General features: G+C 43.9%; 1 protein-coding gene across 1 annotated transcript in view; it reads right to left on the bottom strand.

Annotated features, from left to right (window-relative positions):
* Positions 1–336: 336 nt before the first annotated feature.
* ubb (ubiquitin B) overlaps positions 337–27,790 on the bottom strand; it is a 32,674-nt gene continuing 5,220 nt past the window's right edge. Inside the window, 1 exon segment of the mRNA XM_060913226.1 lies at positions 337–3,031. Within this exon segment, the coding sequence (XP_060769209.1) occupies positions 1,165–3,031 (1,867 nt within the window). The 3' untranslated portion in view covers positions 337–1,164.

Below are 27,790 nucleotides of genomic sequence, written 5' to 3'. Positions count from 1 at the left end.
TCTACAACTTTAAATTCTCTATAGGAGCATTTTAAATTAAACTTTCCTACAAATGAATTAAATTACATTAAATGGCTATTTTCATCCATTAGATGGGTAACAACTTTTACCATACCATTCTTGCTTAAAGTCTTCCTATTAGTAGTAGTAATAGCCCTATTGTTCCACAAGGTGGAGCCATGCAGTGTGAAGTTTTGGTAAACATCATTTTCCAACAATGCAATATCGGTTTATGGAAAGCAGACAACATAATTGGCAGCTTGGATATTTCAAAGTCACAACACAAAAACACTAACCTGTAAAATCCTTAAGATGAAGACAACTCAGGCAAGTGTGTGCATTGAAAATGTTTGCTCATAGCTTTAATGTTTACTGGCACCCTTTTATCTCAGCTATTTAGTTTTAACTTAAACATCTCCAGGCTTGCTCCAAAAGATCTTAATTTTGAATTAGTGTTATACAGTTAACATGTAAAAGTCACCCTTCCTTTCCATAACCAAGATGTAAACAAGGAATTTCTCACAATAGGCTTACCTTATATAGCAAAAACCATTAATCATGCAAAGTAATTTTACATACATTTAGCAAATTTTAGTTACATTTATGGTCTACTTAAATCAGAAGTTCTGTGCATTCATATTGGTCTTCTTGGATCTTGCATGTAGCAATCTTACCTCCTACTTAAGCAAACATGGGTTCCAAGTTCTCAACACAGTAAGGAATCAGTATTAAGCTGTGAATTGATAGTTGATACAGCTGAGCTTCCACATCATACACAATAGGAGAAATAAACTAGCTCTATTCATGTACTGTAGCCTTACCATTTAATCTGCAGGCTTGATGGTCAGATCATTTTTAAATGTTTATTACCCACCAATGATATGCCATGCATGATCATTAATGTTAAAAGCATACTGATCAACTAGTTCTGAAAGTCGACTATGGATTAAAAAGGTGACAATTAAGAAAAGCTAATTAACCTTCACGTTGGTTTCCATTGTCACCATATATACAGACATGAGAAAATATAGTTTTACTTAAACCATGCAGACAACCTGACTTACTGTACATCATTGTGAATAAACACCAGTGCATCTCAACTTGAATGCTTTATTTTACTGTTACACTAACATGTGAATATGACTGGCAAGTTAATATCTATTTCTACAATTTTGTCTTAAATGCCTTAAGTGGACTAATTTACTGCCCGCCCCTCAGACGCAGCACCAGGTGGAGAGTGGACTCCTTCTGGATGTTGTAGTCAGACAAGGTGCGACCATCTTCCAGCTGCTTGCCAGCAAAGATCAGCCTCTGCTGATCTGGAGGAATGCCTTCTTTGTCTTGGATTTTGGCCTTGACATTCTCAATGGTGTCACTGGGCTCAACCTCAAGGGTGATGGTCTTGCCAGTCAGGGTCTTCACGAAGATCTGCATACCACCCCTCAGACGGAGCACCAGGTGGAGGGTGGACTCCTTCTGGATGTTGTAGTCAGACAGGGTGCGGCCATCTTCCAGCTGCTTGCCAGCAAAGATCAGCCTCTGCTGATCTGGAGGAATGCCTTCTTTGTCTTGGATTTTGGCCTTGACATTCTCAATGGTGTCACTGGGCTCAACCTCAAGGGTGATGGTCTTGCCAGTCAGGGTCTTCACGAAGATCTGCATACCACCCCTCAGACGGAGCACCAGGTGGAGGGTGGACTCCTTCTGGATGTTGTAGTCAGACAGGGTGCGGCCATCTTCCAGCTGCTTGCCAGCAAAGATCAGCCTCTGCTGATCTGGAGGAATGCCTTCTTTGTCTTGGATTTTAGCCTTGACATTCTCAATAGTGTCACTGGGCTCAACCTCAAGGGTGATTGTCTTGCCAGTCAGGGTCTTCACAAAGATCTGCATACCACCCCTCAAACGCAGCACCAGGTGGAGGGTGGACTCCTTCTGGATGTTGTAGTCAGACAGGGTGCGGCCATCTTCCAGCTGCTTGCCAGCAAAGATCAGCCTCTGCTGATCTGGAGGAATGCCTTCTTTGTCTTGGATTTTGGCCTTGACATTCTCAATGGTGTCACTGGGCTCAACCTCAAGGGTGATGGTCTTGCCAGTCAGGGTCTTCACGAAGATCTGCATACCACCCCTCAAACGCAGCACCAGGTGGAGGGTGGACTCCTTCTGGATGTTGTAGTCAGACAGGGTGCGGCCATCTTCCAGCTGCTTGCCAGCAAAGATCAGCCTCTGCTGATCTGGAGGAATGCCTTCTTTGTCTTGGATTTTGGCCTTGACATTCTCAATGGTGTCACTGGGCTCAACCTCAAGGGTGATGGTCTTGCCAGTCAGGGTCTTCACGAAGATCTGCATACCACCCCTCAGACGGAGCACCAGGTGGAGGGTGGACTCCTTCTGGATGTTGTAGTCAGACAGGGTGCGGCCATCTTCCAGCTGCTTGCCAGCAAAGATCAGCCTCTGCTGATCTGGAGGAATGCCTTCTTTGTCTTGGATTTTAGCCTTGACATTCTCAATAGTGTCACTGGGCTCAACCTCAAGGGTGATTGTCTTGCCAGTCAGGGTCTTCACAAAGATCTGCATACCACCCCTCAAACGCAGCACCAGGTGGAGGGTGGACTCCTTCTGGATGTTGTAGTCAGACAGGGTGCGGCCATCTTCCAGCTGCTTGCCAGCAAAGATCAGCCTCTGCTGATCTGGAGGAATGCCTTCTTTGTCTTGGATTTTGGCCTTGACATTCTCAATGGTGTCACTGGGCTCAACCTCAAGGGTGATGGTCTTACCAGTCAGGGTCTTCACAAAGATCTGCATGCCACCCCTCAGACGCAGCACCAGGTGGAGAGTGGACTCCTTCTGGATGTTGTAGTCGGACAGGGTGCGGCCATCTTCCAGCTGCTTGCCAGCAAAGATCAGCCTCTGCTGATCTGGAGGAATGCCTTCTTTGTCTTGGATTTTAGCCTTGACATTCTCAATAGTGTCACTGGGCTCAACCTCAAGGGTGATGGTCTTGCCAGTCAGGGTCTTTACAAAAATCTGCATTCTGCTTCAACTAAAAGAAGTGGGGGGAGGGGAGGACCACACTAAGTTAATTGCAATTTATTTATTTATTTCACCAAGTCAAATAAAATTAGAATACAAGAGTTTATTATAATTCAACCTACATAGACAAGATAATGGAGGGTTAAATTTTTCCTCCTTTTTAAAATGGCCACTATTTAATTCCCTCAGCCGCCATTTTAGAACATCCGGGTTCTTTTCTCAAAATGAAGCGACCATGATTCAGCAAATACGCCCAGCGTCGAACAAAGAAAAACCCAGCCACCATTACAAGGAAATGACCTTCATTTAATTAAAAAACCTTCCATATTTAAAAATAAATGTTATTCAAACAAAGCGAATTGATTAAAATAAGAAATCAAATCATAAAATTAACCTTAATCGGAATTAGAACCTGAACCAGACTCGAGCTTTTTGCCTTCTGTTCTGACAAGAAATCTGCTTTGGTAGCTTGAACAGTTAAAAAGAAAAACGTATTTATATAATAAAACTAAAAATAAAAATCTAAAATATAGAAATTTGAAAACTGGACAGGTTTAAGGGATATGTACACGAGCATATCCCGGAATGTGCAATAAAATCTACAGGACACGATTATATCATACAGACTTCACACATTAAAACAACACGACTGTTTAATTACAATTAAGTAATTTATTTACGAGAAAAAAAATGTACTTACTTTTTCCGAAATACTTACAGCACTGAAACACAAACCTCTTCTCTTCTCTGAACACAAACGCAATAAGCTGTGAAGGCTTCTGTGGTAATAATACACCCACACATGCCCCGCCCACATGTCGTGACGCGCCGTGTCATGTGACTAGTTCCTTCCGCATTTTTGTCGAAAACACTAGTCCCTGTGTTTACAGCAAAATAAACAGTGTAATTGATTACATTTGAGTTATATATTTCGTTATTGAAAATATATGGGTTTTTTTTACTTACATTTGTCAAAACCAATGATTAAACTCGAACTTTTGACACTGCAGAGTAATACAATCGTTGTGAAAACAGAAATGTCTGGAATGTTCCAGGGCCCTGTACTACGAAGCGGGTTTTCTGGTTTACCAGGGTAACTTCGAGAGTAACTTGATCACGTGCAGCGTAACTTCCCGATTAACCCATACTACGAAAGTTGGCTATGTTCAAACCGAGGTATGCTGCCATGGCAACTTACGCTGCATCTCAAACCTGCTCGTCTCAGGTTATGTTCTTGGTTAACCCGAGGTTTCCGATTAACCACACCCTTTTTAAACACCACCTCTCCACCGACATGTCCTCTAGAGACAATGCCAGCGTACCTGGATGACCCGTGCGATATCGGAGCGCAGATTAGAGATGGGATTTATGGCTCTTTGATGGGATCCGCATCTTTGTGATCCGTTCTTTGAAAAGAGCCGTTCAAAAGACTGGCTCATTTGGCTCTTTTTAAATATTTATTCAGTTTTAAGAAGACAGCGTCTAAAGAAGCCAGATCCCTCTGCTTAGACAGTGACATCAATATTTCTGGACATACCTTTTATATAAAGCAACCTAGACTTACATTATTAAATAACCATTATAAATAACCATTAAAAAACAATGAGGGCTTCAATGAATGTCCATGCAGAACGGCTTATCTGTAAAAAAAAAAAAAAAAAAGAACCCACTCAAGAACATAGTTACCAAGAACGCAAGAATATTTTATAGAAAAACACTTGTTTTACAAAAATACAAAATAGATACAACTACAATAAATATAACACAAGAACTAGTTATCACACAAGAACATTTTAATAGAAAAAAACAAACTTTCTATATTAAAAATATTGAAATTGTAACAAAAATGGATACAACTAAACAGTCAGATAAATAGATAAAGTTATAACAAGAACACAAGATTATTTTAATAGGAAAAAACAAACTATTAATGCAAAAAATATTATTATTATTATTATTATTATTAGAAAAATAGATACAACTAGACAAACAGATAAATAAATAAAATACACAAAAATAGAACAAACAAAATGACGATAGAATAAATTAAATGAACGTCCGTGCAAAGTAGTTTTCCCACAATATTATCATTAATATCACACAACAACATTATAAACTATATACAAAACAATTTGAACTATTAAGCAAACAGATAAAACTTGAATAAATAAAAGGCAAATGAATGCTTGCTTGCACACACACACCCCATTATGAATGATGTTTTTATATTTCATTTTCACCTGTTGCCAGGTGCGTTTGGCACTGCTGTTGCCTCTGAAATGTTCACAGGACATACACCAACTTAGTCAAAGGGACTGAACAGTCAGTCATCCTAATTCATGTGACTCTGTGCACATATCAGCTTAAGTAGGCTACTCCATGAATTTACCATACCAAATTTTATTCAGGATTTTTCGGACATTAAACAAGCTATATATGACTGGGGCCACGTCGAAGGACCATTTTCTGTGACTTGTGATTGATCATGAAGCTTCCTCTCATCCTATACTTCTGTTCTGGAACATGTAGAAGGGAGAATGTACTTGCGCATTTACCCGATCGGCAATTCGTTGCCAACATGCTTGCCGCTCCTTATTGGCAGCCGCTGTGTTAGATTTTGCTCTTAATGTTGTTTTGAACTCCTCGTAGCTTTGCATTATGACAGCGCATTCTTCCTCCGTGAAGTACGGCGACCGTGCCATTGTGAACAGTGGTGATTTGCGCTGATAACCTCCCCTTTAACGTGAACGCGCATTAACCCTGATTAGGTTCAACCAGGTTCAACAAATCAACTTCATAACTGGCGTCGTAGTACCGTTTAACCCCAAACAAGATAACCAGGTTTTGTCAACCCCGGTTTAGCAGGGGAACCCTGGGTTACTTCTGGGTAGGTTAACCTCCGTTCGTAGTACAGGGCCCAGACTGACCTGCCCAGTACAGGATCTTCTTCTTCTTTTGGCTGCTCCTGATTAGGGGTCGCCCAGGCCCGGCGCCAGGAACAGTTTACTAAGGGGGCAATTAGAAATCGCAAGGGGGCAAATATTTTTTCATATAGTGTGTAGTAGTGATGGCGGTCTGACAACGTGTTTCAAACAATTAACTGCGCCAACCACAAAACCACGGCCCCGAAGGTTGCTTTAGTCCGGGAAAATCATGTGGCATATTACCAGGGCAGTTGTGCTTTATCAACCCCCGTGCCCACCTGTTAACCCTCCCCTCCAATTTTCTCACAGACACGCATTACAACCGGAAAGATGCCAAACATAAAACAACACACACAAACCTACAGGCAAGTCCTTTAAATTTAAAATACATACAAATAGCTCCGCGGCATGAAAACAAAACGTCAATGCAAGTCTAAGGTACATGGCTCGGCGGCCAAAATCATAATTTAAAAAAATTCAACAGACCCCGCGGCTGCACCAGTAATAGCCTTCCTGACTCGCACCGAGTCAACGCTAACCACTTAATCCACGATCCCAGTTTAGGCGTGTAGGGGACTAAACACTCTGAAGTGATGAATTTTCACCCCCGCTGCATGGGGGGTGACGTCAACGACACATATTCTTACGCTATTTGCGCACAAAGCGGACCATATATGAACACATACACCGACATAAACGGAGATAAACTTAGCCTACAAAGAAAGAAAATGGATTCACAATATTGTGATTGAATTCGTTTAATTCGGTGGGGGAAAGACTACTCCCGTAAACTGACTACATATTGCAGGATATTGCAGAGACAGTGCACTTGTAAGTGTGCATGTAAAACCCCCGCCCGCACGACCCTTGTCCTTATCACAGGTCTGTGTGTGCGCGGCTGTGTCAGCATTTCATACATACACCCACAATAACTAGTAGTCCCCAGTAGTTAGGATTGATACATATGTCTAAAACAGGGTTAATATTAAATTCAGGCTTTTTGAAATAATCCTACCTTAATACAGTTGAATTCTACGATTGCAACGTAAGAATCATAACAACCAATCAGATTTGTTCTACCGTGCCAGTTTTAGTAGTGATTTATGTAAAATGTATTTTTGTGCAATGTCCAACCACTTAATATTTCGTATTTGAAAATGCAAATTATTAATACGTCTATAATACATTATATTTTCATAAGAAAACAATTAAGTGATCTGAGTCTCCGTTGAGGGGGCGGGGCCCCCCCATGGCGCCGGGCCTGGGGTCGCCACAGTGGATCTTTCGTCTCCATTGCTCCCTGTCTTCTGCATCCTTCTCTACCACACCTGCCACTTTCATGTCCTCTCTAACCACATCCATGTATCTCCTCTTTGGCCTTCCTGGTTTTCGTGTGCCTGGCAGCTCCATCCTCAACATTCTCCTTCCAACATGCTCTGCATCTCTTCTCAGGATGTGCCCGTACCATCTCAGTCTCATCTCTCTTAGCTTAATCCCCAAGCTCTCCACATGTGCTGTCCCTCTGATGTGCTCGTTCCTTATCCTGTCCAACCTTGTCACTCCCATCGCAAACCTTAACATCCTCAACTCCGCCACCTTCAACTTTGCCTCCTGTCTCTTCGTTAAGGGTACGGTCTCCAATCCGTACATCACAGCTGGTCTCACTACTGTCTTATACATCTTACCTTTCACTTTTGCTGGGACTTTCCTATCACAAATGACTCCTTCTCCAACTGCTCCACCCTGCCTGCACTCTCTTTCTCACCTCACTATCACAGCCCCCATTTTCCTGCACAGTTGACCCCAGGTACTTGAATTCACCAACTTTCTTTATGTCTACTCCTTGCATCTTCACTACACTCTCATCCCCATTCTCACTGATGCGCATGTATTCTGTTTTGCTACTGCTCACCTTCATTCCTCTTCGTTCCAATGCATACCTCCATCTCTCCAAACCCAGCTCAACCTCCTTTCTACTTTCACCACATATCACAATATCATCCGCAAACATCATGTTCCATGGTGACTCTTGCCTCACTTCGTCCGTCAAGCTATCCATCACTATGGCAAACAAGAAAGGACTCAAAACAGATCCTTGATGGAGTCCCACCTTCACCTTGAACCATTCAGTTGTTCCAACTGCACACCTCACTGCTGTTTCACTGTTCTCATACATGTCTTGCACCACTCTAATATACTTATCATTCACTCCACTCTTTTCTCAGTTCCAGACTGACCCGCCCAGTGCAGGATATACTGGTTGTTTTCTGCAGTGTCTTTGGAGAATGATGTGAATGGGATGTTGCTGGGGCAGAAACACCAGTGAACCAGTCACTAATTTCTCCGTGAAAAATCTGGAAAGCTCATTTGCCAGTACATGGTGTACAGACGAGTGAAGCCATTTTACCAGGAACATGTGTTAAACCGTTGTGTCCGAATCAATAATTTACAGATTATTCCTCAGTGTTCACACTAATATCTAACATCTCATTTTCTTTAATACATATTGGCTTTTTTTTATACCACTGAATTGTTATAGTGATCTTATTTTTGTTTGATATAGTGATATTGCCTGATGTTATATAGGTTTTCTTGAAATTTATAATTCAAAAAATTATGTTATTTGTATGGAAATATTTTATAATAAATGGAGTATGAGAATAATAAATTGTTTTGTGGCACAGTAGTGTAGTAGTTAGCACTGTCACCTCACAGCAAGAAGGCCCTGGGTTCGAGCCCAGCAGCAAGCGAGGGCCTTTCTGTTTGGAGTTTCCATGTTCTCCCGTGTCTGCGTGGGTACTCCGGTTTCCCCCAACAGTCCAAAGACATGCAGGTTAGGTTAATTGTTTGTTTTATCTCTAACCACGTATTCCGTGCGGGGTCGCGGGGGGCAAGCTGGAGCCTATCCCAGCTGACCATGGACGAGAGGCAGGGTACACCCTGGACAAGTCGCCAGCTCATCACAGGGCTGACACACACATCCATTCACACTCACGGTCAATTTAGAGCCACCAGTTAACCTAATCTGCATATCATTGGACTATGGGAGGAAACCCACGTAAACATGGTGAGAACATGCAAACTCCACACAGAAAGGCCAACGTCGGCCGTTGGGTTCGAACCCAGAACTTTCTTGCTGTGAGGTGACAGTGCTAACCACTACACCACCATGCTACCAGTTAGGTTAATTGGTGGATCTAAATTGACCATAGGTGTGAATGTGAGTTGTGAATGGCTGTTTGTCTATGTGTCAGCCCTGCAATAACCTGATGACTTGTCCAGGGTGTACCCCGCGTCTCACCCATATGGCCCTTTTCCACTACCCTTTTTCAGCTCACTTCAGCTCGCTTCAGCTCACTTCAGCCCGACACGGCTCACGTTTCGACTACCAAAAACCAGCACGACTCAGCTCGTTTCAGCCCTGCTTAGCCCCTAAAACTCGCACGGTTTTGGAGTGGGGCTGAAGCGAGCCAAAGCGAGCCGAGTGAGGCTGGGGGCGTGAGCAGACACTCCCCTGTGCACTGATTGGTGAGGAGGAGTGTCCTCACATGCCCACACACGCCCCGCGAGCGCGCTGGGATCTGTAAACACCGCAAACCCGGAAGAAGAAGAATTATGAATTACGAGAATTTCTGAAGCCTTATGCGCCTCGCCTCATCTATACGCTCTTGCCAGTATCTGTCCGCGTTGTCGGTGACAACAAGCCACAGCACCAAGACCAGCAACACTAACGACTCCATGTCCTCCATGTTTATTGTTTACTATTCGGGTCGTGAGACTACCGCTTAAAAGCTCACTGATGTCACTGTTTGCGCTGCTTAACGACATCACCTGACGTCCACCCACTTTTGCTAACTCCACCCAATGTGTCCACCCACTTCCAGCCAGCACGGTTCAGCGCGGTTGTAGTCGAAATGCAACTCCAACAGCCCCGCTCAGCACGGCATGGCTCAGCCGCGTTTGTAGTGGAAAAGCGGCAATAGTCAGCTGGGATAGGCTCCAGCTTGCCTGTGACCCTGTAGAACAGGATAAGCAGCTACAGATAATGGATGGATAGAACTTGTTACGTCGCCCTGGATGGAGTCCACCAGGGAGCGAGATATTGTTTTCGGTAGGGTTTGTTTGTTTGTTTGTTTATTTGTTAATGATATTACAGAAAAACAGCTGGAAAGTTTCTTCATGAAACTTTCAGGATAGATGGGCTTTGGTCTCAAATAGAACCTCCAACATTTTGAGGGTCATCCGGTCAAGATCAAGGTCACCAAAAAGGTAGAAATATTTTTTTCTTCGCAATATCTTCCTTCATATTCATTCAGATGTGTTCTGATTAAGGGGCGGCATGGTGGTGTAGTGGTTAGCACTGTCACCTCACAGTAAGAAGGTCTTGGGTTCCAGCGAGGTTCGACGAGGGCCTTTCTGTGTGGAGTTTGCATGTTCTCCCCGTGTCCGCATGGGTTTCCTCCGGGTGCTCCGGTTTCCCCTACAGTCCAAAAACATGCAGGTTAGGTTAATTGGTGGCTCTAAATTGACCGTAGGTGTGAATGTGAATTGTCTGTGTCTATGTGTCGGCCCTGTGATGACTTGTCCAGGGTGTACCCCGCTTTTCGCCCATAGTTAGCTGGGATAGGCTCTAGCTTGCCTGTGACCCTGTAGGACAGGATAAGCGGCTACAGATAATGGATGGATGGATGGATGGATGGATGGATGGATGGATGGATGGATGGTTGGTGTTCTGACTGGCTGAGAGCAGTACAGTGTGTGAATGAGAATCAGAATCAGAACCATGTTCATTGGCCAAGTATGTTCACACACAAGGTCAAAATCAAGGTCAAGCTCACCAAAAAGGTCAAAATCGTTTTTTCGTGATGTCTTCCTTCATATTCATCATAAGTGCTCCCAGGCGAGGTTTGTTTTGCCTGGCAACACTTGTTTAATTGTATTATTGTTAGATGATTGATTATACATAATTTGTAACTATAGCTACGGATAGTTATACACAATTAAATACATAATTTGTAACTATAAATATTCTCTGTTCCATCCATTATTTGTATGATGAGTTTCATTTCATTTTTCATTCTGTGCAACAGAATGTGTCTGTTTATTTTTTATTGCTGATCTAGAACAGTATGTGAGGGTTCACAGCCTCCAGGCAACAGGAAAAGACATGACTTTTGTGGACTCTGACCCACATACCGTCTCCGTCTCTGTTGAAACCGGAATTGTTCTGTCATGTTGTAATGTACGCTTTGTTTTCTTCTCTGTTATGCATGTATTGTCTATGTATTTTCTAAATAAAATCTGCAATAATTTTCCTGATTGTATCCATGATGATAAAATGTATTGAATACTGCACATTATGATTAAAACCCAAACACCCCCACAAAAATCAACCATTCACACACTGCCACACACGTGTATAAATAACGTGCAGTTTGTGGTTTTTTCTCAACAATTAGACGAATAACATGTCCAGTTTTGTGCAGCTTCCGCGGCAGAGATATGACCGTACTGATCCGATGTGCATGGTAATATTGCAGCCAGATCACTTCACTCTGACTGGCCAATGAGCTATCCAGGTTTATACAGATAACTGTTAATTATATCCGAGGTCATCTAATTTTAATGGCAAATGAGCTGATGTCAAAAGGCCGACTGCTTTTGTAATTTGCTGTAATGTTATGCTTTTAATTCATGTGTTGTACTAAAAAGGTTTGTTAATTTGCTCAAAACAAAGTTACTTAAATTTATAGTTAAATTGCCAAGTATTTTTCCTGGTGCCTTGTTGCTACTGATGAATCACTCTTTAGTCTTGAAAACCATTAAATAGTTTGATACAAATACAAATGAATGACTGTTTAAACTGCTTTGAGAAAACAAGAGTGTACTGTTTCACACTGAGTGGATTACATTGTAATTGTGGGCTCAGGGCTCTTTTATTCAGACATCACGCACAGCTGATAGATAACCCTGATCACCATTTTGTCCTGATCCCAAGGAGCCATTTTGTTGCTGAGAACATACCAGAATGGTGGGGACAGTGTACCATTTTTAAAATAAATTTCTGGATAAATACCATGGCTTGATAAATAGCCTTCAAGTAATGGTCACTGCGAAAACCTAAGTGAGCAGACATGGGACAAATATTGTATAAACCTTTCACTCCCACCTTCCAGAAACATGCCAGTAGTTTGGCGACACTATATTTCCCCTGAAAATGCTCTTCACAACTATTGGTTTCATGGTTATGTTGTTTTGTCACTGTGGCTTTTATTATTGCAGCTTATATTGCAAGATCCGCCACGTCACCCTGAACTGTATCAGATATCCTGTACCTTGAACTGGGTGTTTACCTTGTGTATGTGTCTGTTCCTGGAACCAGTTCACAATCTGTTTATCAGCATTTTCCATATTTAAATCTGGACAACAGCAAACAATAACTTCCCAGTGTACACAGACCCATGGCTAGCTAAAAATATGAATTAAAACGAAAAACTGAGAAAGCTCAGTTAATCTTTTTGGGTCACCTCTGACTGATAGTAAAGTCATTCTAGTGTCTCTGCTGATATTCACTGACCTACTTTCATAGAGCTGGAACTGTATTCATGAATTTTCTTCCATAAAATGACCCGAACATTACAGATTAATCATGACTCAAAACTTTTTAAATAGAAAGTAGAATTAAGAGGATATTTTTCTCTTCTATCTCATACAAACACAGAATATGCAATATGAAGGACATGTTTCATTTATTATGGCACGGTGCCTTCTATGTCAGCAGACCTGGTCACGTGACTTACGTCATTCTTTCGTCATCCATTCATGTTGCCAGTTTGAAAGAATTACCTCCTGTGGAGTCGAATTTAATCACACATTTGGGAAAAATGACCTATACACACACACACATACATATATATATATATGCACAACGAAATAAAGAGAAAATGCTTCAATTTGTACGCATAATTTTATTGCGCACGACAAGCCTGTTTCGAGCGACTTGCAGTCTCATCAGGTGCAGCAAGAATATCGATACACAGCTGCTTTTATACTCAAAAGGTGTTTGCTAAAATAAACCTCCTGGCGTGCCGGTGTTCTGATAAACTGACCTACACGTCAATGCGTCCTACAAAGCCCCACTGCGCATGCGCAGAGCACAAAACGTCATTTCTTGGCATTTGAACAGATTTTTGTCCTACATCAGCTGTGCTATAAACGGTGCAGATTAACGGCGTGCATTCAATCTTTATTACTTAATCTAACATAATGCTGATTTCTAACCATTGCGTGAGTCTTGCAATACATCTGAAATATCCCCCCTTCACGATCTTCCACCAAAGCGCTTCAACTTCTGACCTGTCTGATCAAACGTAAAGTAAAGATAACTTGAAAGAGAACAAGTTATATTACTTCATCTATTTGAGGCAACGAGTTTCCACCTTTTTTTCAAGTAAGCTTAACTTATTCTTTTTTTACAGCGAGTGTAGTATATTCTGGTGGGGATTATCCCAGAGGCGTGTTTAGCCTATTTTTGGGGGTGCTCAAGCACCCCCAAAAACGAGCTCAGCACCCCCTAGCTCAGCACCCTCAAAAACACTGCTTTTGGACGTAATTTTCAGAAATAAGTGCCCATGAATGTGTGTGCGGGCGTGTGTGTGTTCTTGAATTCACCTGTTACGTGATAGCTCTATGAGCAGTAAAATCCCTCTCCTCCTTGCGTCCCCTCTGATTGAGCTGCCTGTCTGCGCGAGTGCTTGCTACGACATGGTGGTTTTTTTAACTGGATTCCACACCGATGAGGAACTCGAAGTAGCACCTGAGTATTACTGGCATAGCGAGATGTGAAGGTACGGACTGGAGTTACAATTGTTAAACACAACACAATAATATGCATAATGCAATATTGATGTTCCCTGGTCTATGAACAGAATGATAAAAACGACATTTATCATCCATATCGAGATACTTTTGTGCAGAGCTGTACAAGTGCTATGGTGCTAGACCACCGTGTGTTAGTCAATTTTATTTAATGTAACATAGCATTTACTAATGTAAACTAATGTAAAATCATAATAATACACACTATTATTACACAATAACACATTAATTAACAATTACCACTGTTCAAAATGAATAGCTTCAACATTACAAATGCAGTAGTAGGTCTTGTTTAGTTAAAAATATAACGTAAATATTTGTGTCAGTGGTTGTAAATGTGTAGATATCATAGTTTATTGGGTCAGCTTCTGTTAAAACATTGCATAAGTCTAGTCTTGTCTAGTCTAGTCTAGTCAAGTCTAAATGCGGAATAAACGTGGAAACACTCAGTGCGTTTACATGCACATAGAGAGAATCGAATTTCTGCCATTGCTCGACTGAAATCGAAGTTCAAAATGCCATGTATACACCTTAATTCGGCTGAAACTGAACCGAACTTGATTTCTTGGAATCGAGCTACACGACCTAGATTATGCGATTTCTACCGAGCTACTTAGTGCATGTATACCCTATCGAGCTACGTATTCGAGCTACTTACTTCAGCACTGCCCCTTCCGGAAGTGACAAGACCACAAGGGAAACACAACAGCCTCGGTCGGCATGACAACGGCATGAATCTTTTCTTTTTGTGGCATTGTTTGCACTGTTAAAATTTAGCTCACTTACGTATCACCAAATACATCTGTACAGCTGTTGCATAGCTGTGAATTGTGTCGAAAAAAAAAAACAGCCTCGGTCGGCATGACACTTCACCTTAGCCGCCCACTTTATTAGGAACACTTCTGTTCGTACATACAAACTACAAACACTCTTCTTAGAGTTCAGAGTTTATTTTATTTTTAAAAGGGACAGTGTACAAAATTAAACATTATCCTTGTGGTCAGGACAGATGTCTCTACCAGGTTATAGCAGTGCATGCTAATTTCCGCCTGTAGTCATTTTTTTTCCTCTTTATTGAAAAACCAAACATTATACAAAACACTGGAAGGGTGGGGTAGAGAAAGAAACATACAGTCATTAATTAAGAAAATAAAGAAAATTATAAGTTGCCATCAAAATAATTTTCCTTTCGGCTTTGCGGTTGTTCAGTCCTTCAAGAGAGTTCAGTCACTTTGTTTATACTCTTGAATAGCTCTTCTTCATGACGACAGCCGGAAGTGTACCAACACGATGGGGCGTGTAGCGCCACCTGTGGCTCGGGTGCACAATGCACCTCATAACAATAGCTCGATTTAAACACTGTGCATGTAGGATTGGATTTCTCTGGCACCCCTGCTGGGACCTTCCGCTCGATTACCGACAGCAGCTCGATTTGGATGTGCATGTAAACGTAGTCACTGTCGTTCAAGCGTGCGTCTGTCAGCTCTGGGGGCTAAGCACCCCCAAAGATCAGATGCTAGAATCGCCCCTGGGTGGGGTCATCTGAATTGTCAAAATTTCCTACATTCATATGTTAATGTAAAGGCATATTCTGATGGTCATTGAGTTGTCAGAAAGTCCTGCATTCATATATTAAACTAAAAGAATATTCTGACGAGGTCGTTTGAACTGTCAGAACATCCTACACTCCTACTTTAATGTAGAAGCAGATGTCAGAACACCCATTCATATATTGTAAAAATGGTCATTTGAATAGTCAGAACGTCCTACTTACTGTAGAAGCATATTCTGACGGGGTCATATGAGTTGTCAGAACGTCCTGCGGCGTCATTTGAATTGTAAGAACGTCCTACACTCATTTTAATGTAGAAGCATATTCTGATGGGGTCTTTTGAATTGTCAGAACATCCTACATTCATTTATTAATGTAGAAGCATATTCTTACGGGGTCATATGAGTTGTGAGAACGTCCTGCGGCGTCATTTGAATTGTAATAACGTCCTACACTCATTTTAATAGAGCAAATGGTACTTGTGAATAGTGACAAAAAAAAAACTATTAATTCTACATATTCTGACAGGGTCAATTGAAGAGTCAGAGCGTCCTAGTTTCATATGAATGTAAAAGCATATTCTGATGGAGTCGTTTGAATTGTCAGCACATCCTACATTCTGACAGGGTTGGTGGACGTTGTATCAGTGTAGAAGCATGTTTTTTGCAAACCACGAACTATGACTAAAAGTTAAAGTTGAATCACACTGTAGGACTGCTCGACAGACATGTCTGACATCCGCTCCTACCGTAGGACGCTTCGCGGATGTAGGACCGTTTATCAGAACACCGGCATGCGCTGGCTACTTCATTGCGCTTGTTTAACGTGCCTAGGTGTGGTTTGCATACAATATAATATTTTTCTGCGAGGCACAAATTACAGCGCTTAGTGCTATTATTGTATGTCGGGGCGTGTGCGATAACGCCCCATTTCAGTGTGTAATTTTCTCCGGATTCCTGGCTTTAGAGTCCGGATATGTTTACTCAGCTCTGCCGCGTGACGCTTGCCCACGTGACGGAATGACGCAGTGTGGTTGTTGGAGCGTGACTTGAATATATCCCCCGTAATAGGTTTCCTTACCGCGCTCACTCACACACACACGTATGTATGTACACTACCGTTCAAAAGTTTGGGGTCACCCAGACAATTTTGTGTTTTCCATGAAAAGTCACACTTTTATTTACCACCATAAGTTGCAAAATGAATAGAAAATATAGTCAAGACATTTTTCTGGCCATTTTGAGCATTTAATCGACCCCACAAATGTGATGCTCCAGAAACTCAATCTGCTCAAAGGAAGGTCAGTTTTATAGCTTCTCTAAAGAGCTCAACTGTTTTCAGCTGTGCTAACATGATTGTACAAGGGTTTTCTCATCATCCATTAGCCTTCTGAGGCAATGAGCAAACACATTGTACCATTAGAACACTGGAGTGAGAGTTGCTGGAAATGGGCCTCTATATACCTATGGAGATATTGCACCAAAAACCAGACATTTGCAGCTAGAATAGTCATTTACCACATTAGCAATGTATAGAGTGGATTTCTGATTAGTTTAAAGTGATCTTCATTGAAAAGAACAGCGCTTTTCTTTCAAAAAAAAGGACATTTCAAAGTGACCCCAAACTTTTGAACGGTAGTGTGTGTATACATACATATACACACATATATGTGTGTGTGTGTGTGTGTGTGTATATATATATATATATATATATATGGGCAGCATGGTGGTGTAGTGGTTAGCGCTGTCGCCTCACAGCAAGGTGGTCCTGGGTTCAAGCCCCGGGGCCGGCGAGGGCCCTTCTGTGTGGAGTTTGCATGTTCTCCCCGTGTCCGCGTGGGTTTCCTCCGGGTGCTCCAGTTTCCCCCACAGTCCAAAGACATGCAGGTTAGGTTAACTGGTGACTCTAAATTGACCGTAGGTGTGAATGGTTGTCTGTGTCTATGTGTCAGCCCTGTGATGACCTGGCGACTTGTCCAGGGTGTACCCCGCCTTTCGCCCGTAGTCAGCTGGGATAGGCTCCAGCTTGCCTGCGACCCTGTAGAAGGATAAAGCGGCTAGAGATAATGATATATATATATATATGTGTGTGTGTGTTATGGCATGCCGTTCAGGAAATTAATCTTTGAATATATGGAATGAATCCCCGAATATATTGAATGAAACATTGAATATATGGAATGAATCCCCGAATATGTTGAATGAAACTTTGAATATATTGAATGAATCCCCGAATGAATGAAACTTTGAATATATTGAATGAAACTTTGAATATATTGAATGAATCCCCGAATATATTGAATGAAACTTTGAATATATTGAATGAATCCCCGAATATATTGAATGAAACTCTGAATATATGGAATGAAACTTGGCTGACGTCATGAAGGCACTGCCGCCGTCCTGCAGCAAAATGAGTCAGTCTGCTCGGGATGTGGTTGCGGCTATTTTAAACAATAAAGACATTGTGAACACTCTGGCGAATGTTTGTGGTTTTATTAGTGTTTACTTATTTTATGTGCAACGAAGCTACGGTGACAGTCATTTCCCTCGTGGATCATATTTGTATAACGGTATTTTCTGTATATAAAACTAATTTGTAAATTTTGTTTGTCGAGTTTTACAGCGTTTCTCAATATACTCTAACACTCTCCTCTGAGTCAGAGTTTTTCTTGGGACCTGTTGTCTGTCTGCCGAGCTGTGGGAGCGGGGGCAGAATACAAAGTTTCATTCAATATATTCAGGGATTCATTCAATATATTCAAAGTTTCATTCCATACATTCAGAGTTTCATTCCATATATTCAAAGATTAATTTCCTGAACGGCATATATATGTGTGTGTGTGTGTGTGTGTGTGTGTACACACACATATATATGTGTGTATGTGTGTGTGTGTGTATGTATATATGTGTGTGTACACACACACACACACACATATACACACAGTGGTGCTTGAAAGTTTGTGAACCCTTTAGAATTTTCTGTATTTCTGAATAAATATGACCTAAAACATCATCAGATTTTCACACAAGTCCTAAAAATAGATGAAGAGAACCCAGTTAAACAAATGAGACAAAAATATTATACTTGGTTATTTATTTATTGAGGAAAATGATCCAATATTACATATCTGTGAGTGGCAAAAGTATGTGAACCTCTAGGATTAGCAGTTAATTTGAAGGTGAAATGAGAGTCAGGTGTTTTCAATCAATGGGATGACAATCAGGTGTGATTGGGCACCCTGTTTTATTTAAAGAACAGGGATCTATCAAAGTCTGATCTTCACAACACATGTTTGTGGAAGTGTATCATGGCACAAACAAAGGAGATTTCTGAGGACCTCAGAAAAAGCGTTGTTGATGCTCATCAGGCTGGAAAAGGTTACAAAACCATCTCTCAAGAATTTGGACTCCACCAATCCACAGTCAGACAGATTGTGTACAAATGGAGGAAATTCAATACCACTGTTACCCTCCCCAGGAGTGGTCGACCAACAAAGATCACTCCAAGAGCGAGGCATATAATAGTCAGAAAGGCCACAAAGGACCCCAGGGTAACTTCTAAGCAATTGAAGGCCTTGCTCAAATTGGCTAATGTTAATGAGTCCACCATCAGGCAAACACTGAACAACTGTTAGGGTTTTGCTGGGATTCGAACCTGGTTCGTTGGTGTGATAATCCAGCAAACCCCCACTAGGCCACCAGGGGGATGACTCAAATGCAGAGGCGTGAGGCGGAAGTAGAAAAAGAATCAAAAGGTTTATTTAAACTATATACACTATATACAGGGCAAAACAAAAGACAAAAAAAACCCAAAGAGTATAATCCAAAAGAAAAGCAAAGTGCAAAAATTCAAAAGCTAAGAAGATCAAAAAACACAGTACAAAGGAAACTGGAGATAAACATAACAGCACAAAGACTCCGTGACAAGAGGACTGAACTCAGGGGTATAAATAGACAAACTAATTAAGGACACAGGTGAAGATAATTAGGCAATTAACACAAACACAAGACACAGGAACAGTGGCGGCCTCTAGAGGCCAAAATAAACACGACATGAAAAGGAAATAACAGCGGCCTCTAGAGGCCAAAACAGTCCTAGTCCTAACAGGACCCCCCCCTCTAGGAGCGTCTCCTGACGTTCCCAGGGCGATCCGGATGGGCCGAATGGAAGTCCCGACATAGTTCTTTATCAAGGACATCCCGAGCAGGAACCCAGCAGCGCTCCTCAGGACCATAGCCCTCCCAGTCCACCAGATATTGCAACCCGCCGCGGACCCGGCGGGAGTCAAGCAGGCGATTCACAGTGAACACAGTCTGCCCCTGGAAGATGCGGGGGGGTGGGGGGTTCCTAGGGGCAGGGGCATACGTAGACGTCAGTACGGGCCGTAACAGGGAAACATGGAAAGTGGGGTTGATCCTCAGAGTCCGGGGCAACTGGAGCCGGTAGGAGACAGGGTTCACCCTGCGCACCACCTTGAAGGGGCCAATGTAGCGAGGAGCAAGCTTGCGGTTCTCCACCCGCAGTGGAAGGTCCTTAGTGGACAGCCAAACACGCTGCCCAGGGCGGAAAGCGTGTGCAGGTCTTCTATGGCGGTTGGCCTGAGTCTGGTTGGTTCTGGAGGTCTGTATGAGGGTCTTCCTGACCTTGCTCCAGGTCTTGCGACACCGTCTCACATATTGGTTGACCGAGGGCACCCCCGCGTCCTCCTCCTGGTCCGGGAACAGAGGTGGCTGGAACCCGAATTGGCACTGGAATGGCGACAGCTTGGTGGCCGATGACTGCAGGGTGTTGTGGGCGTACTCCGCCCATGGCAGCCAGGTGCTCCACGATGTCGGGTTATCCATAGCCAGGCCTCGCAGGGTGGTTTCCAGGTCCTGGTTGAGCCTCTCCGTCTGACCATTGGACTGTGGGTGAAACCCAGAGGAGAGGCTGGCAGTGGCTCCGATGACCTTGCAGAACCCGTGCCACACTCGGGAGGAGAACTGGGGCCCTCGGTCTGAGACGATGTCCTGTGGAAGACCAAAGACTCGGAAGACATGATTAAACAAAAGTTTCGCAGTTTCAAGAGCAGAGGGGAGTTTGCACAGTGGTATGAAGCGGCAGGCCTTGGAGAATCTGTCAACTAAGACCAAAATGACCGTGTTACCTTGTGACTCAGGGAGACCCGTGATAAAGTCGACTGCCACGTGGGACCAGGGACGCCGGGGAATGGTCAGAGGATGCAGGAGACCCTGGGGACGCTGTCGTGGGTTCTTGGTTCTGGTGCAAACCTCACAGGACAGGACAAATGACCTTACTTCCTTCTCCATGTTAGGCCACCAGAAGCGTCTTTTCAGGAAGTCCAGGGTCCTCCGAGCTCCCGGGTGGGCGGTGAGAGGGGAAGAGTGACCCCACTGGAGAACCTTGGCCCGGGCTTGATGTGGGACGTACAAGAGGCCTGGTGGCCCCGTCCCAGGACCGGGGTCCTGGCGTTGGGCTCGTCGGACAGCCTCCTCAATACCCCAGCGGACAGGGGCCACAATCCGGGACACAGGGATAATAGGCCCGACTTCATTCTCCCTGTTAGTGGCAGAGAACAGTCTGGACAGTGCATCAGGTTTGGTGTTCTTGGAGCCGGGGCGGTATGAGAGGGTGAAGTCAAACCGACTGAAAAACAGGGCCCACCTAGCCTGTCGAGGGTTCAGTCTCTTGGCTTGCTGGAGGTACTCCAGGTTCTTGTGGTCAGTCCAAACCAGGAATGGATGTTGTGCTCCCTCCAGCCAGTGCCTCCACTCCTCAAGGGCCAGTTTGACCGCTAGCAGTTCTCGATCCCCCACATCGTACCGGGACTCAGCAGGACTCAGGCGGTGGGAGAAGTAAGCGCAGGGGTGCAGCTTTCCTTCCGAACGTTGAGAGAGCACCGCGCCGACACCACTGTCCGAGGCGTCCACCTCCACGATGAATGGTTGGGAGGTGTCCGGGAGAACCAGAATGGGTGCCGTGCAGAAGCGGTCCTTGAGGTCTTTGAACGCCTTTTCTGCCTGAGGAGACCAGCCATAAGATCCACCTGTCCCTTTGGTGAGGTCTGACATGGGTGCTGCCACAGAACTGAAGTTCCTGATGAACTTGCGGTAGAAGTTAGCGAATCCTAAGAACCGCTGAACCTCCTTAACGGACTTGGGAGTAGGCCAATCCCGGACGGCCAGGGTCTTGGCAGGGTCCATTTGGAGTTGGCCTGTCCGTACAATAAATCCCAGAAAGGAGACCTCGGGAACATGAAATTCGCATTTCTGGGCCTTGGCGAACAGATTGTTCTGTAGCAGCCTCTGGAGAACCTGGCGGACATGGTGGCGGTGCTCCTGCACGGTCTTGGAAAAGATAAGGATGTCGTCGAGGTAGACAAAAACATATAGGTTAATCATGTCCCTTAAGACGTCGTTGATTAGGGCCTGAAAAACAGCTGGTGCGTTGGTGAGTCCGAAGGGCATCACCTGGTATTCGTAGTGCCCAGACGGGGTGTTAAAGGCAGTCTTCCACTCGTCTCCCTGTCGGATACGGATGAGGTGGTATGCGTTCCGTAGGTCCAACTTGGTGAAGACGGTGGCGCCTTGGAGCAGGTCGAAAGCTGTGGACATCAGCGGAAGGGGATATCGGTTGCGCACAGTGATCTTATTCAGGCCCCTGTAATCAATACATGGTCGGAGCCCCCCATCCTTCTTGCCGACAAAGAAGAAGCCGGCTCCAGCAGGTGAAGTGGAGGGTCGAATAAACCCAGAGACCAGGGCATCTTTGAGGTATTCCTCCATGGCCTTGCGTTCTGGCTGAGAGAGTGAAAACAGTCTGCCACGAGGAGGGGTAGTCCCAGGGAGCAAGTCGATGGCACAGTCGTAGGCCCGGTGCGGAGGAAGAACGGCGGCCCTGCTCTTGCTGAATACCTCCTTGAGATCCCAGTACTCTGTGGGAACTTGAGATAACTCGGTGAGATCAGGGGGCTCGGCAGGAGACACAGGAGAGCTAGAGAGCAGACAAGAGGCATGGCATGCAGGGCCCCATTCCACAACCTGGCTTGTTACCCAGTCTATGCGAGGGTTGTGGCGAGTAAGCCAAGGAAGGCCTAGAATAACTGGGAACTCAGGTGAAGGAATCAGGTGCAGGGATATTTCTTCCTTGTGACCTTGAGACTGGAGGAAGACTGGAGAAGTAACTTGAGTGACTCTTCCATCACCTAACGCTTGGCCATCGAGGGCAGACACAGACAGAGGGACTTCAAGAGGTGCAGTAGGTATATTGATGCTTTGGGCGAAGTGAATATCCATAAAGTTCCCAGCCGCCCCTGAGTCTATCAAAGCTTGACAAGAGTGGACAGACTCACCCCAGGAGATGGAGACCGGGATGTAGATTCCTTGGCCAGGGAGTCCGGGAGAGAGGGTAGGCCCCGTCACAACCCTCCCTCGGCTGGACGGGGCGGTCCTTTTCCCAAGAGTTCGGGACATGATGCTCGGAAGTGACCAGGCTTGCCACAGTAGATGCAGCACTTGTCCCTCCTTCTGCGCTCCCTCTCAGATGCGGAGAGGCGAGTACGACCCACTTGCATGGGTTCTGGACAGTCACTGAAGGAGGTAGACGGTCTCCAGGTAGAGGTAGGGAGGCTGGGGGGGCTCAAGGCTTGGTGGCGTTCTCTCATCCTGTTGTCCAGACGAATAGCATGTGAGATGAGGGTTTCGAGGTCACTTGGGCATCCAATAGAGGCCAGACCGTCCTTGATGGGGTCAGACAGACCATGGTGAAAGGCTGACACCAGGGCAGTCTCGTTCCATCCACTTACTGCTGCGAGTGTTCGGAACGAGATGGCGTAATCTGCGACGCTTCCTCCTTGCCGGATGGACATGAGCTTTCGGGCTGCGTCGGTACTGATGTCTGCCTGATCGAAGACCCGAAGCATCTCTTCAGAAAACAGCTGGAAATCAAAGCACTCAGGTCCCTGTCTTTGCCAGATAGCAGTAGCCCAGGCTCGCGCCTTACCAGCTAATAAGGTGATCACAAAGGCAATCTTGCGGCGATCCGTAGTGTAGGTGGTAGGCTGAAGCTCAAAGGTGAGTTGACACTGGGTAAGGAACTCTCGGCACTCACTGTGCTTGCCGTCATACCTCTGTGGTGCAGGAAGGCTGGGTTCACGAGGTGAAGAAGGCAGCATGGCAGGAGGCACTGGAGCAGGAGTGGGAGCTGGATCAGGAGCAGGAGATGCAGGCAGAGATGTCAGCTGTGCCAGGGTTTTCCCAATTTGCTGAAGCAGTTCCTCGTGGCGAGCAAGGGCCTCACGTTGGCTGGTGAGCGTACGTCCATGAGCGTCCATGGTCGCTCCGAAGCGTGTCAAAGCTGCCATAATTCCCTGAAGGTTGGCCGGGTAGACAGTTGAAGCAGCCTCTGCTGAGTCGGTCATGACAGAGTCTTTCTGTTAGGGTTTTGCTGGGATTCGAACCTGGTTCGTTGGTGTGATAATCCAGCAAACCCCCACTAGGCCACCAGGGGGATGACTCAAATGCAGAGGCGTGAGGCGGAAGTAGAAAAAGAATCAAAAGGTTTATTTAAACTATATACACTATATACAGGGCAAAACAAAAGACAAAAAAAACCCAAAGAGTATAATCCAAAAGAAAAGCAAAGTGCAAAAATTCAAAAGCTAAGAAGATCAAAAAACACAGTACAAAGGAAACTGGAGATAAACATAACAGCACAAAGACTCCGTGACAAGAGGACTGAACTCAGGGGTATAAATAGACAAACTAATTAAGGACACAGGTGAAGATAATTAGGCAATTAACACAAACACAAGACACAGGAACAGTGGCGGCCTCTAGAGGCCAAAATAAACACGACATGAAAAGGAAATAACAGCGGCCTCTAGAGGCCAAAACAGTCCTAGTCCTAACAACAACAATGGTGTGCATGGCAGGGTTGCAAGGAGAAAGTCACTGCTCTCCAAAAGAACATTGCTGTTCATCTGCAGTTTGCTAAACATCATGTGGACAATCCAGAAGGCTATTGGAAAAATGTTTTGTGGATGGATGAGACCAAAATGGAACTTTTTGTTTTAAATGGGAAGCGTTATGTTTGCAGAAAGGAAAACACTGCATTCCAGCATAAGAACCTTATCCCATCTGTGAAACATGGTGGTGGTAGTATCATGGTTTGGGCCTGTTTTGCTTCATCTGGGCCAGCATGGCTTGCCATCATTAAAGGAACAATGAATTCTGAATTATACCAGCGAATTCTAAAGGAAAATGTCAGGACATCTGTCCATGAACTGAATCTCAAGAGAAGGTGGGTCATGCAGCAAGACGACAACCATAAGCACACAAGTTGTTCTACCAAAGAATGGTTGTGACCTTAAGCACACAAGTCCTTTAACCATTTTTTGGTAGAATAAGAATAAAATTAATGTTTTGGAATGGCCAAGTCAAAGTCCTGACCTTAATTCAATCAAAATGTTATGGAAGGACCTGAAGTGAGCAGTTCATGTGAGGAAACCCATGAACATCCCAGAGTTGAGGTGTTCTGTACAGAGGAATGGGCTAAAATTCCTCCAAGCTGGTGTGCAGGACTGATCAACAGTTACCAGAAACGTTTAGTTGCAGTTATTGCTGCATAAGGGGGTCACACCAGATACTGAAAGCCAAGGTTCACATACTTTTGCCACTCACAGATGTGTAATATTGGATCATTTTCCTCAATAAATAAATGACCAAGTATAATATTTTTGTCTCATTTGTTTAACTGGGTCCTCTTTATCTACTTTTAAGACTTGTATGAAAATCTGATGATGTTTTAGGTCACATTTATGCAGAAATATAGAAAATTCTAAAGGGTTCACAAACTTTCAAGCACCACTGTATGTGTGTGTATATATATATATATATATATATATATATATATATATATATATATAAATATATATATACACACACACATACATACACACACAGTACTGTGCAAAAGTCTTAGGCACCCTTTTTTTTACAAAATTTATGACTTCTACATTATTGAGTCAGTACAGAAACATTTTTGAGTTCCAAACAGAAACATTTTTGAGTTCCAAACGTTCATTTTGCAGCACAAAATTAAACATTACAGAAAAAATGTTTGTATCTGAGCAGTATATTAAATAAGAGCACTTTTCAGATTAAAAAAAGAAAACAATGAAGGCTACTGGGTTTTGGTGCAAAATTAAGGAGCAAGTGGGACAAAGTGTTCAGAAGAACTGTGGCTGGTTCTGCAAGATGCTCAGTAAAACCTACAGCTCATTTCCTTATAAAACTCCACTCACTGTACCTCAGACTACTAATTTTTTTGAAAGTAAAGGGTCGTCTCACACCAAATGTTGACTTTGTTTCATATATTATGGCTTACTGGTGTTTATAGTATTTTTTTAAGTTGAAAATTTCATTTCATTATTTTTAAACCATTTGGTCTACAGCATTTCTTTCCATGTGCCTAAGACTTTTGCACACTACTGTATGTCTGTCCCCTTGTGATTTAAATAAGGTCAGTAATAGTAATAATAGTAGTCGTAATAGTAATCACAGTTTTTACATTTGTGAAATATGCTCGCTCATGAAATATGCTTATTTTTGCTCTGCTAGTGGAAGTCGAGTCCGAACAATTAAGCCACACTCAATTTATTGCATGTTGACTAGCTTGCTGATATTGATTTTTACATTCCCCTTAAAGGTGCTTCTGGTGAAATTGACATCCCTTCTTCCTTTACATCTTCATCTGATGAGCTTTAATATTCTTCCATTGCCGACATCACTAACTCTACTGTAATAACCATTTCGAACGAGGAAGTGTAATTTCATTTGGTGAACACAGAAGATCGGTGTGATACACAGTGGAATGTCCCAGTGTACATGACTTTTGTGAAATGATTGATATTGATAACTATAATTACAGCTTGCTAGCCAATTCTGTTAATAGCTAATATTTAGCAATGAATATATAATGATTAGGGAGGAAAAGGGACCAATAATAGCTCATAAATTTGATCAGTTTAACCCAGAACTGCAGTCAGTATAACCAAAATCTCATCTCATCTCATCATCTGTAGCCGCTTTATCCTGTTCTACAGGGTCGCAGGCAAGCTGGAGCCTATCCCAGCTGACTACGGGCGAAAGGCGGGGTACACCCTGGACAAGTCGCCAGGTCATCACAGGGCTGACACATAGACACAGACAACCATTCACACTCACATTCACACCTACGCTCAATTTAGAGTCACCAGTTAACCTAACCTGCATGTCTTTGGACTGTGGGGGAAACCGGAGCACCCGGAGGAAACCCACGCGGACACGGGGAGAACATGCAAACTCCGCACAGAAAGGCCCTCGCCGGCCACGGGACTCGAACCCGGACCTTCTTGCTGTGAGGCGACAGCACTAACCACTACACTACCGTGCCGCCCCACACCACCAAAATACTGGGCTGAAACAGAAACCCAACTCATCTCATCTCATCTCATTATCTCTAGCCGCTTTATCCTTCTACAGGGTCGCAGGCAAGCTGGAGCCTATCCCAGCTGACTACGGGCGAAAGGCGGGGTACACCCTGGACAAGTCGCCAGGTCATCACAGGGCTGACACATAGACACAGACAACCATTCACACTCACATTCACACCTACGGTCAATTTAGAGTCACCAGTTAACCTAACCTGCATGTCTTTGGACTGTGGGGGAAACCGGAGCACCCGGAGGAAACCCACGCGGACACGGGGAGAACATGCAAACTCCACACAGAAAGGCCCTCGCCGGCCCCGGGGCTCGAACCCAGGACCTTCTTGCTGTGAGGCGACAGCGCTAACCACTACACCACCGTGCCGCCAGAAACCCAACTATTATGTAAATTTAAATTAACAGTCTTGTTAAAGTAACCTAATACTTTGGTTAAATCTGTAACTCAACCTGCTGGGTTAAATGGATAACTGCAGAGTTGCCAGAGGAACACACTCCAGAATGTTATGGTTTGTTCAGAAATGGTGCACACTGGTCAGACTTTCCACGATTTCACCAAACCCTACTGGACATGTCAAACTCAAAAAACACAATTCCTTGAACTGTATACCAGTATCACTGTCACTGATCCATACTGTAATAATACAGTAATACATCTCGCACTATCACTTTCAGTATGTTCAGATCAGGAACACTGAGCATGAATTGCGAACACATTGTAGATAGGACAATGTGTTCTATGTTCTCATACCTAGAAGCAGGTTATCACTTCCTCTTACTGGCATGTTTTTGGGAAGTAGGAGGAAACTGGAGAACCTTGAGGAAACCCACATGGACACAGAGTAGATGAACAGATACCCCATCCAGAGAGTAACTTTTCTATGAATCGTCAGGTTTCAGTGTCACACTAAAACACAG

The sequence above is a fragment of the Neoarius graeffei genome, chromosome 28 (genome assembly GCF_027579695.1).
Source record: "Neoarius graeffei isolate fNeoGra1 chromosome 28, fNeoGra1.pri, whole genome shotgun sequence".
In the NCBI taxonomy this organism is placed as follows: domain Eukaryota; kingdom Metazoa; phylum Chordata; class Actinopteri; order Siluriformes; family Ariidae; genus Neoarius; species Neoarius graeffei.
Note: the sequence above shows the minus strand (reverse complement) of the source record. Positions and strands in the feature narration are given on the sequence as shown.